At 41.8% G+C, this 12,144-nt stretch overlaps 1 protein-coding gene across 2 annotated transcripts in view; it reads left to right on the forward strand.

The window, feature by feature from the left end:
- Positions 1 to 9,281, forward strand: part of COPA (coat protein complex I subunit alpha) — a 41,660-nt gene extending 32,379 nt beyond the window's left edge. For both annotated transcript variants that reach the window (XM_039839962.1, XM_039839963.1), the window contains exons 22-33: positions 9 to 97; positions 252 to 375; positions 963 to 1,052; positions 1,232 to 1,341; positions 1,719 to 1,796; positions 1,964 to 2,032; positions 2,590 to 2,726; positions 2,999 to 3,185; positions 3,269 to 3,379; positions 6,971 to 7,132; positions 7,779 to 7,973; positions 8,233 to 9,281. In XM_039839962.1, the coding sequence (XP_039695896.1) occupies positions 9 to 97; positions 252 to 375; positions 963 to 1,052; positions 1,232 to 1,341; positions 1,719 to 1,796; positions 1,964 to 2,032; positions 2,590 to 2,726; positions 2,999 to 3,185; positions 3,269 to 3,379; positions 6,971 to 7,132; positions 7,779 to 7,973; positions 8,233 to 8,292 (1,412 nt within the window). In that variant the 3' untranslated portion in view covers positions 8,293 to 9,281. The remainder of the gene's footprint in view (positions 1 to 8; positions 98 to 251; positions 376 to 962; positions 1,053 to 1,231; positions 1,342 to 1,718; positions 1,797 to 1,963; positions 2,033 to 2,589; positions 2,727 to 2,998; positions 3,186 to 3,268; positions 3,380 to 6,970; positions 7,133 to 7,778; positions 7,974 to 8,232) is intronic.
- Positions 9,282 to 12,144: the final 2,863 nt, after the last annotated feature.

The raw sequence follows: 12,144 nt of genomic DNA on the forward strand, positions 1-12,144 counted from the left end.
TGGTACAGAGTCACTGGCCTATCTCACAGCTGCTACCCATGGCTTAGATGAAGAAGCTGAGAGCCTCAAGGAAACGTTTGACCCAGAGAAGGAGATAGTGAGTCTTTATTTACATGAGCGTCTCTGATTACAGTGTTAACTCTAAGATCTTGGGGCAGTTTAAACCAAATGTCACTCTCCTACATGAGGTTCTAGAAAACTTCCCTACATGATTTCTGAGAGCTATTTGCTTTTAACCTTCCACCTTTCAGATCCCAGACATTGACCCTAATGCCAAGTTGCTCCAGCCACCTGCACCTATCATGCCATTAGATACCAATTGGCCCCTACTGACTGTGTCCAAAGGATTCTTTGAAGGCTCCATTGCCAGCAAGGGTAAGTGCCCACTTCTCTCATAGCATTTTGATTGGTTGTTCATTTTTTGAAGAACTGTCCCAGAGAGTACCATTGGTCTTTCTGACTTTCTGTCCCTTTTTTTGTATGAAGACTCATGGAGCACTAAGGTGCCAGAGTTATGGTACAGTCTTTTTAAAATCTAAATAAAAGCATTATGAGATCCTTGACTCTTAGGCATTTTGTGCCTAGATCTGCTCTCTCCTCCATCTCCTCTTACCTACTCAATGTCTCGTGCCCTGTACACACCACAGTGGTGATAACTTAGCAAAGGTCTCAGCAAGAACTTGTGAGTTCGTAGCCAAACGTTGGTAAGTAAAAAATGATTTAAGAGGCAGTTTTTGGTAGCAGGAAGGCCAGTTGTTTCCATCTCTTCTATTTCCTCTCTCTGTGAAACCTACTAAAAGTTAGCAAAACATATATATTGCAAAAATAAATAATAAACAAAAACAGTAAATGGACAGGACCTTGACACCTGTGTTTTTAAGGATGCAACTTGCCTGAAGAGGAAGCCATATCTCAGATTTGCCAGGCAATAACCAGCTCCTTTTTGTACCTTCCCTCTGTAGGGAAGGGAGGAGCACTGGCTGCTGACATTGACATTGACACTGTTGGTACAGAGGGCTGGGGAGAGGATGCAGAACTGCAGCTGGATGAAGGTGAGAATGCTGTGCTAAGACTGGTCCAGGCAGATGGACCCCTTGGGTTGGGACTGGGCTGTGTGCAGTTCTGCAGTGTTCCAAACCATGGGACCAACAAGGATTTCAGCATTTTGCTTTCCTTTGGCTGAGATTGTGTCACTACAAAGATCTATTTTGAGACTAGATTTTTCTTACAGATGGGTTTATGGAGGCTACAGAAGGTTTGGGGGATGATGCTCTTGGGAAGGGACAGGAAGAAGGAGGTGGCTGGGATGTAGAAGAAGATCTGGAGCTCCCTCCTGAGCTGGTATGTGGAATTCTTATTCCAAGGTTCTCTCCATTTCTCCTTGTGGAAGCCAGTGGCCTTACTGCCCCGACACCCTTGTCCTAAAGTCCCCAAAAGGGAGGGGGGTCTAGATTCTCCTAATCTGATGCTTATCTCCCATTTGAAAGAAAGAATGAGATAATCAGGGTTGTGCCAGTGGCAGCTTATTAAAAGGCAGCAAGCTTTTTTGTCAACAAGCTTTTGGTATATCACCAGCAGTTAGTGGTGTAGCTGCTCCTATTTTGAGGGTCTCCTCCCTGAGAGAGGCTGGGAATAAGGTGAAAGGACTCTGTTTAGATTTATCAGGAGAGAATGCTTCAGTGTTTTAAAAAATGACACACTTTTTGTTTTTCCCCTAGGATATACCTCCTGGGGCAGCTGGTGGGGCTGAGGATGGGTTCTTTGTGCCCCCCACCAAGGGAACCAGCCCAACTCAGGTAAGCAAGGATACACAGCCCTGTAGGGATGAGTGTTTCCAAGCTGGCTATATTTGATTAATATGTAAGGAGTGCAAATACTTTTCTATTGTAGATACAGAGTTAGGATAGTTTGAGTAGAGAAAGAGCAAGATTTCACTTGGTTTGGGTTTTTTGTCTCTTGTTAGATCTGGTGCAATAACTCTCAGCTTCCAGTTGATCACATCCTGGCAGGCTCTTTTGAAACTGCCATGCGGGTAAGTCTTAAAGTAACTTTCTTTGAATATGGCTTGCCTAGGGCCCCAGGGAGATGGTCGATTCACCTTAACCAAATGAAAATTGTCCCACCTGCAAGGGCAGAGGCATATATTTATCGTGGAAGCCCTTAGTCTTGATTAAGGAAACTTGCATCATAAGACCTTCCTCTTAACTGCTTTCCATTTGCCTTAGTAATCTCTTAAGGTGGATCCTTCCAGCCATATTCCACTCATTTTATCGCCTGATTTCTGGTTCACAGTAGTCAAATCAGCACCCCTTCATGAACAGATAAATGTTTTGAACACTAAGCTATGTGTTATAATAGCAATAACAACAATCACCACAACTGCAACAACAGCTAACATAGTCACTGTTGACTATGTGCCAAGCACTATCCTAAATACTTTATAGGTATTATTAAATGAGGTAGACTCTATAATTAAGTATAATTTACTGAGGAGGGAACGAGTACAGAGGAGTTAAGTACCTTGCCCAAGGTCAACTAGTTTTTAAGTGGTATGGCCAAAATCCTTGTCTCTTTACTCCTGTATTCCAGCTCCTTCACGACCAGGTGGGAGTAACCCAGTTTGGCCCCTACAAGCAACTGTTCCTACAGACCTATGCCCGAGGCCGTACCACCTATCAAGCCCTGCCCTGCCTGCCCTCCATGTATGGCTACCCTAATCGCAATTGGTAAGGCCCCTTGCTCCTGGCTTCTATTTGTTCCAGCTTGGGGTAGACATTTCAGGTGGCAGCCTGAGAGGTAGTCACAGTTGTCCCAGAGCTGAGGTTTCCTAGGCGGAAAAAATCTTTGGCTTGCCACTTGAAGTTTGGTTTACACCTTTCTGCATCTATTCCCCAGCTACTTTCACTATAGGGTGGTTGTGATCACGTTGCCAGAAAAAACAATTGAGTCCTAGTGGGCTTCTGATTATTCTGTCTTCTTACTACTTTTCCATTTCTAGGAAGGATGCAGGGCTGAAGAATGGTGTTCCAGCTGTGGGCCTGAAGCTTAATGACCTCATCCAACGGTTGCAGCTGTGCTACCAGCTTACCACAGTTGGCAAGTTTGAGGAGGCTGTGGAAAAATTCCGTTCCATTTTACTCAGTGTACCACTCCTTGTTGTGGACAATAAACAGGAGATTGCAGAGGTTAGGAATGGTCTAGCCACTTGTCCTAGTCATGGGCAACCTCACATTTCTTCTCTGTACCATGACCTTTCCTCTCTCTCCAGGCCCAACAACTCATCACCATTTGCCGTGAGTACATTGTGGGTTTGTCCATGGAGATAGAAAGGAAAAAGCTGCCCAAAGAGACTCTGGAACAACAGAAGCGCATCTGTGAGGTAAGTTCTCTGAGCCTTTGAGCAGTATGGAGACAACCTCCTCTTCGTCCTCCATTAGGTCTGAATTCTTTAATTCTAAACCCAGAGTTCAATCTGGGGAGTTAAGAGAAATTTGGTCCCGTTTCTTTGAGGAGAGAAATGTATATCTCCACCCTTCTTCCTCATTCCATCGTCCTCCATACCTAGAAGAAGAAGACTTCTCTGCTTTATAGCCTGTCCTGTTTTTATTTTTATTTTTATTTTTTTATTATTTTTAATTTTTTATTTTTCAATTACAGTTGGCATACAATATTACATTAGTTTCAGGTGTACAATATAGTGATTAGACATTTATACAACTTGTGATCACCCCAATAAATCTGGTACCCATCTGACACCTCACATAGTTATTAGAATATTATTGACTATATTCCTTATATTATACTTTACATCCTCTGACTATTTTGTAACTACCAGTTTATACTTCTTAATACCTTCCCCTTTTTCACCCACCCTCTTGGCCCCTCTCCCATCTGGCAACCATCAAAATGTTCTCTGTGTATATGAGTTCGTTTCTGTTTTATTTTATTCTTTATAGATTCTACATGTAAGTGAAATCTTACATTTGTCTTTCTCTGTCTGACTTGCTCCACTCAGTGCTATTCTCTCTAGGCTCATGCATGTTGTTGCACATGGCAAGATTTAATTATTTTTTATGGCTGAGTAATATTCCCTTGTATATATGTACCACTTCTTCTTTATCCGTTCACCTATTGATGGACACTCAGGTTGTCTCCATATTTTGGCTCTTGTAAATAATGCTGCAATGAACATATGGATGCACATGTCCCTTCAAAGTAGTGTTTTGGGTTTCTGCAGATAAATTCCCAGAAGTGGGATTAATTGGTCCTTCTTTGTCTCTTGTTATAGCCTTTATTTTAAAGTCTGTTTTGTCTGTATTGCTACCCCAGCTGTTATTGTTTTGTTTTATTTTCATTTTTATGAAATACCTTTTTTCATCCCTTTACTCTCAGTCTGTGTGTATCTTTCGATCTGATGTCTCTTGTAGGCAGCATATGTAAGGGTCTTGTTTTCTTATCTATACAGACACCCCATCTTTTGATTTGCGCATTTAATCCATTTACGTTTAAAGTCATTGTTGCAAGATACGTAGTTATTGCCATTTTATTATATTTTTAATCTTTTTTTTTTCTTAAAGAAGTCCCTCCAACATTTCCTATAATACTGGCTTGGAGGTGATGAACCCCTTTAGCTTTTTCTTGTGTGGGAAGCTCTTTATCTGTCCTTTGATTCTACATGATAACTTTAATAGGTAAAGTAATCTTGGTTTTAGGTACTTGCTTTTCATCACTTTGAATGTTTTGAGCCAATTCCTGTTGGCCTGCAAAGTTTCTGTTGAGAAATCATTCGACAGTCAGTCTTATGGGAGCTCCCTTGTAGGTAACTAACTGCTTTTCTCTTGCTGCTTTTAAAAATCTCTCTTTGAATTTAACCTTTGGTATTTTATTTATGATGTGTCTTGGTGTGGGCCTCTTTGGGTTCATCTTGTTTGGGACCCTGTACTTCCTGGATTTGTATGTCTCTTTTCTTTGCCACGTTAGGATATCTTTCTGTCATTACTTCATGAAATAGATTTTCAATTCCTTGCTCTCTCCTCTTTTTGGTACCCCTATAATGCAAATGTTGGTATTCTTGATGTTATTCCAGAGGCCCCTGGATTTTTTTTTTTCTTGTTGCTCTTTTGATTGGGTGTTTTCTGCTACTTTATCTTTTAAATCACTGATTCAATCCTCTGCTTCATCCAATCTGTTGATTCTCTCTAATGTAGTCTTCATTTCAGTTATTGTATTTATTTTTGACTGGTTCTTTTTTATGTTTTCTATCTCCATTTTTATGTTTTTTGTCTCTTTTTTAAAGTTCTCACTGAGTTCATCTACTTTTCCCCTAAGTGCCTTGAGCATCCTTATAACCAGTGTTTTGAACTCTGTATCTGGTAGCTTGCTTGTCTTCATTTTGCTTAGTTTTTTTTCTGGAGCTTTGTTCTATTCTTTCATTTGGGTCATGTTTTTTTGTCTCTCCATTTTCCCTATCTCCCTTTGTTTGTTTCTATGTACTAGGTAGGGTTGCTATTGTTTCCTAGTCTTAGTAGAGTGGCATCATATAGTAGGTGTGCTGTGGGTCCCAGTGGCACAGTCTACCTGATCACCTGAGCCAAGTGCTCCAGTTGTGTCTTTCATATGAGTTGTGCATACCCTCCTGTTGTAGTTGAGCCTTGGTTGCTATTGCATATCAGTGAGAGGAATTGACCATCGGGCGGATTGGTTGTGAGGACTGGCTAGTGACTACTGTAGAGGAGCTGTTAAGTAGGGGCTGACCCTACAGAGCAGGATTCGTATTAGCATGGCTCTGATGTCTGCCCACTCTGCCCTTTGGGCGTGTTGTCCTTAGATGTGGCCCCAGATGGTGCTCTGGCACGGTCCAAAGCTGGTTACCAGCTGTGCTGGCCCCAGGGCCTCCTGGAAAGGGTTCATCAATGGCCTGTGCACTGCCTGGGGCCATCTGGTAGAAGCCACCAAGCAATCTGCAGTTGGCCACCACCCACACTGGGCTGGAGGTGCCTCGAGAGGCCAAGCTGTGAACTGAGGCTGGCTGCCACTAGTGCCCAGCTTAGGGCTGCTCAGCAAGAGGTATGGGGCACACCAAGGCCAGATGCTGCTGCTTTAGGTTTTGTGAACCTTTGAGAGATTTTAGGAAAGTCCACAGCATGAGCCAAGACAGGCCATTTGCATGGAAAAGCCACTGGAAGCAGCTTGGGTGAGCCTGCAAGTTGGGAGGGGTGGGGTCTCAAAATCAGGGCAGGATGACCAGTGTTAGCTTGGTTGGTGGAGACTCAGATATGGTACCTGCCTACGTCTGCATGCTGGGTCAGGGGAGGGCTAAACAAAAGTACTGCCAGCACTTCTGTCTGAGAGAAAGCTGCTCCACCAGCCCTCGCCCTGAAGCCAGACAACTCAGTTTCTCTCTCTACGTCCCTGGCACCTTTCAAGCTGCTTCCCTAGTGCTGGAGCTCAGAGCAATTGAGTTCATCAGTAAGTCCACATGTGGGTGCTCTAAGAGGAGCACCTGGGAGTCCAGCTGCCCTCTGTCTCACTCATCCACAATTTCTCTTGGTTTCCATAGCCAGAATTTGCAGGAACTTCTCTCCCTGGCACTGGAACCTTGAGTTGTGGAGACTGGTATGGGGCTGGGATCCCTTGCTCCTCAGAAGAGGACCTCTGCAGCTGGGATATCCCTCCCAATTTTTAACTGTCACATATGGGTTTGGGGCAAGCTCATTTCGCATATCTGCCTCTCCTATCAGCTTTCAAGTGGCTTCTGTGTGTCCTTAGTTGTGGGACTTCTGTTCAGCTAGACTTTGGGCAATTTTGATGTGGTCATGAGAAGAGGCAAGCACAGTATTTACCTACTTTGCCATCTTGACCGGAAAAAAATGCATGTATATTTTGTTTTGTTTTGTTTTTAATGAATGTATAGCAGCTGTGATTGACCTGTAGCATCAGCCTAGCATATGTTCTTCTTTCTGTCCACCAGATGGCAGCCTACTTCACCCACTCAAACCTGCAGCCTGTGCACATGATCCTGGTGCTACGGACAGCCCTCAACCTCTTCTTCAAGCTCAAGAACTTTAAGACAGCTGCCACCTTTGCTCGGCGCCTATTGGAACTTGGGCCCAAGCCAGAGGTGGCTCAACAGGTAGATATGAACTCTTTCAGTGAGCATAAGAGAACCAGATCTGCACTTACATGGAGGGAGTAGAAGACCAAAGCCCTTGCCTCTGAAACAAAGCACTGAATGACATTCAACAAAAAGAGCCAACAGAGTGCCCTCCTAGTATACTTACTGGCACGGGTGCCTCCTTTTTTTCCTGGAAACTGAACTAATAACTCATTCAGACATGGTGCCAGTGTGACAGTGACTGGCAACCTAGAATAGCTCCACTGCACTTAAAAATAACCCCATTCCTCTAGCTCAGATCTCCTATAACCACCACCACTAACCTCCACATACATGTCCCATTACTTGTGTGCGCCAAAAGCATTCTTCTTGGGCAGTAGAAGCCAGTTCTAACTTGTTCAGGCCTGATAATTCCCAGAGTTGGTAGAGGAGTATAGGTATAGATCCATGGAGCCTCTTTGGTATTGGGAAGGGGAAAGCTGGATACCATATGAATAGTGATTGTTACCTCTTTACATATCCTATACAGAGGACATATTCTGTATTCATACAGTACAATTGCAGCTTGTATCAAAGAAACTACTAAACCGTAAAGATGAGATCATTCGAATTGTCGTGTGCAGCTTTTGGTGCTCTTAAATAAAATATTCCTTCTCTCTCTTAGACGCGCAAAATCCTGTCTGCCTGTGAGAAGAACCCCACAGATGCCTACCAGCTCAATTATGACATGCACAACCCTTTCGACATCTGTGCTACATCTTATCGGCCCATTTACCGTGGAAAGCCGGTGGAGAAATGTCCACTCAGTGGGGCCTGCTATTGTCCTGAGTTCAAGGGTCAAATCTGCAGGGTCACTACAGTAAGTACTGTCCTTGAGAAATGTATCTTGGATATTGAGGGAAGGAGAAGGAGAAAGAAGCACGTTGGTTCTTTTTCTCCTGTATTTGCCCCTAACTTCTTGAGGTAGTGATACTGGAGAAAGCTAGAGCTTCTCCCCACTGCTCTTTACCAATCATATACAAAGCACTCTACTGTGCTCATTGAGGAGTGGAGGGAGTAAGTTTTCTAGGCTTCCCACCCTCACAAACCCCTAACTTTTTTCTCTTTTTTCTCCACAGGTGACAGAGATTGGCAAAGATGTGATTGGTTTAAGGATCAGTCCTCTACAGTTTCGCTAAGGCCCCCTTTGAGTGTGTAGAGTCAATCACCGTATTTCTCCTTATCCCCCCTCTCAGATAATTAGTCTCTCTATCCTTGTACTCCCTGTTCTTTAACTGCCTTTCAAATTGACATTTAGCTATCCTTGCCCTAAAAATCTAGTGTCTTTTTCTCTTCAATGGCTAGTCAAATGTCTAAACTTGACTGGTTTTTTTTTTTTTTTTTGCCTCTGAGGACCTTTAATTCTCTCAAGGTCACTACAGTGAACTTGCCTTCCAGCTTAGCTCTTTCAAAGAACAAATAACAACTTAGTGGTGAACATTTATTTAGTAAATTCCTTCAATATTTATCCTTTTCCTCCCCACCACCTTTTTATCCTTTTTGCTAGAAAGAAGTGAAATGTAATAAGTAAGATAGTATCTTCTACTCAGGCACAGCAAACTGTTAGCCATTGCCCAGATTAAAGTCCCAGGCAGGTACCCTCTGTGTGCCCAGAAATTTAAAGTCTGAGAAGAAACCGTTTGGTTTTCCAGAAATGCACATTACTTTTTATTGATTTGTCCATATTTTTTGTTTACAGTCATTGTTCTTATTTTTTATTTCTCACACTAAATAAATTTCTGCAAGAGTTTCATGGTTTGCCATTTGTTTCCTGGACACTCTTATGTTCCTACTTACTCCATGCAGCTGCCCTACCAAAGCAGATATCTTTCCTTCAGTAATCATCCTTAATTACAAAAGATATACCTATTTTTTTTAAAGCACACATTTTTCATAGGACATATTAAACTGCTGTGAGAATGGTAGAAAGAAAATAGCTTTCTTATTCCTTATTGATTGCATCCTTCCATCTATTGCTAATTATAGCCAGTATTTATTGAGTGCCTATCATGTACCTGTCACTGTTCTAGATATTTTACAACATATATGTCTAAGATTAATTAGTAGTAGATACATTGTATTTATTATAGTGATTACATTGGCAATACATTATATTGCTTGTCATGTGCTAAGACTGAGTAGAGTGACATGCTGCGACTTTGATTAAAATGTGTACCTTTTTTCATTTTAAATTTATGTTTTCCATAAACGGTACACTCATAGTTCAAAAATCTGTAAATGTAAAAAGCTGTTTTATGATGTCTTCTTCCCACCCCTTTCTTCAGCCACCCAGTTCCTAACACCTTCCCCAAAATAGCAACTGTTGTTTGCTTCCTTATCTTCCCAGATATTTTTAGGTGTATACAAGCAGATATGAATACATTTTTCTATATTCCCCTGTTTTACATGAGTAGAAGTATAATATTAAATTTTGCACCTTATTAGTTTTTTCGCTTAACATATTGAGATTTTTTTAATTAATAATTTTTTTATTTTTCAGTTCTAGCTGGAATACAGTACTAGTTTCAGGTGTATAACGTAGTGATTAGGCATCTATATAACTCACAAAGTGATCACCCTAATAAACCTAGTGCCCCTCTAACACCATACATAGGTGTTATTATTGGCTATATTCCCTTATGCTGTACTTTGTATCTCCATGACTATTTCGTAACTACCAATTTGTACTTCTTAATCACTTCCCTACTTTTTACCCTTCCTCCCTTTTTACCCATTCCCCCAACCCCTCCCATCTGGTAAACCCTCAAAATGTTCATTGTATCTGAATTGTTTCTGTTTTTTGTTTATTTTGTTCTTTAGATTCCACATACACATGAATCATGGCATTTGTCTTCCTCTGACTCCACTCAGCACACTACACTCTAGGTCCACCATGAAATATCTTGTTATAGGACCCCTTGGCACAGAGCTGGGAGGGGTCCAGCTGCAGGCCAAGTTTAGTTGCAGCCAACTGATGAGAGTCATCAAACAGTCCACATATAGCTGCCACCTGTGCTGGGCTTATAGGTGTCTCAAGGGGCCAAGTCAGAAAACGAGGCTAGCTGCCACTGATGTGGGTCTTGGAGCTGCACAGTAAGGGATATGGGGCATGCCGAGGCCAGATGCTGCTGCTTTGGGTTTTGTGAGCCTTTGAGAGATTCTATGAAAATTTGCAGGTGGAGCCAAGACACCCTGTTTGTATAGAATAAATCACTGAAAGCTGCTTGGGTGAGCCCGCAAGTTGGGAAGGGTGGAGTCTCAGGGAATTCCCCGGGCTGAGCAACCTGTGTTATCCAAGTTGATGGTGCCTACGTCTGCAGGCTGAGAGGGAGAAGGGCTCAACAAAGGAACAGTGGCATCTGCCTGCACTCTGTCCAGGGGCCAGCCACATCTCCCTGGATGACTCTGGTACTCCTTGAGCAGCTACCCCAAAGCTGCAGCTCAGAGCAAGTGAGTCTGTCAGTGAGTAAGGCTGGGTGTGGGCCCTTCAAAAGGAACGTCTCCACTTCCCACAGCCCTCTTTCTTACTCAGTGGCAACCACTGCTGGTCTTCATAGCCAGAGGTCACGGAGACTTTTTTTCCTGGCACTAGAATCCTAGGCTAGGGAGCTCAGTATGCAGCCGGGACCCCTCACTCCTCAGGTATGAGAGGGGGCTCTGCAGCCAGGGTAGGCCCCCTAATTCTCAATTGCCACATACAGTCGTGGGACCAGGCCTTTTTGCATCTCCGCCCCTCCTACCATTTTGAGGTGACCTGTTACTTGAGGTGATCTAGTTGTAGGGCTTCTGTTCAGCCGGACCTCTGGCAACTCCATGAACTGGTTGCTCTGTAGTTTTGTTATAATTTTGGTGTGGTCGCTAGAGGAGGCATGTACAGCCTTTACCTTCTATGCCATCTTGAATTGCAAGTCAGAAATTTTTTTGTATCAGTATGTTGGAGAGCTTCACATTTATTTCAAACTTCTCTGCATAGTACAATGTGTACATGTACCATGTGTTATTCACTATAACTTATGTAAATTGCTTTCTTGATGGATATTTGAGTTATTTCTTCAGCTATTATCAACAGTGCTACAATGAATAACTTGAATGTACATTGTGCACATGGGAAGTGTGTTTGGAGGATAAACTAGAAGTGGAATTCCTATGTCAAAGAGCACGGCCATTTTTTTTTAGCTATGAGAGTCGCTTTCTTTAACATGGTATTCTCTATGAGCCTGCTGCCTCAAAAATTTTCATATTTGATAACACTTTCTCAAGTTATAGACATTATTTCTGTAAACATAGGCAAGTTGGTGATAAGTTTGGGCAAAAAATCTTTTGTAAGTTTAAAGATCAAATTACAAATATAGCTTTTTATACAAACATAAACATTATTCTGAATTTAGGGATATGAAGAAAAGTAGGCAGTCCATGCTTCTTGAAGCTTATGGAATTAGGAAAACAATTGTGAATACCAGGTAAGGATTTGAAGTTAGTCAATAAATAATGGAAAACCATTATGTCCTTAAACGAGAAAGTGATATAAAGAGAATGCTCTACAGAGACTGCATTTCATATAATCAAACAATTGTGAATACCAGGTAAGGATTTGAAGTTAGTCAATAAATAATGGAAAACCATTATGTCCTTAAACGAGAAAGTGATATAAAGAGAATGCTCTACAGAGACTGCATTTCATATAATCAACTGTTTTGTCACTTGTGTCCATTTTAATAGGTTCAAAAGGATTTCATGTCTACCCAGAAATATTAGAAGTATATGAGGTGACATAGAGATGGAGTGCCAAATCAATATTTTTTCCATGTGAAATCCCAATTTGCTAAAATATGTACTTTTGTCATTAAATGGTTTAAGTGACTAAAGTACGAAATATTAGAATTTTATAGTTTAATACCATTAGTATGACTAATAATGCTAAATCATATTTTTCCTTAATATTCTTCAATATTCTTTGCCTCGTTTGACATTAACACTGCTTTCCAAAGATA

Source organism: Pteropus medius, unplaced genomic scaffold, assembly GCF_902729225.1.
Source record: "Pteropus medius unplaced genomic scaffold, Ma_sr-lr_union100, whole genome shotgun sequence".
Lineage (NCBI taxonomy): Eukaryota > Metazoa > Chordata > Mammalia > Chiroptera > Pteropodidae > Pteropus > Pteropus medius.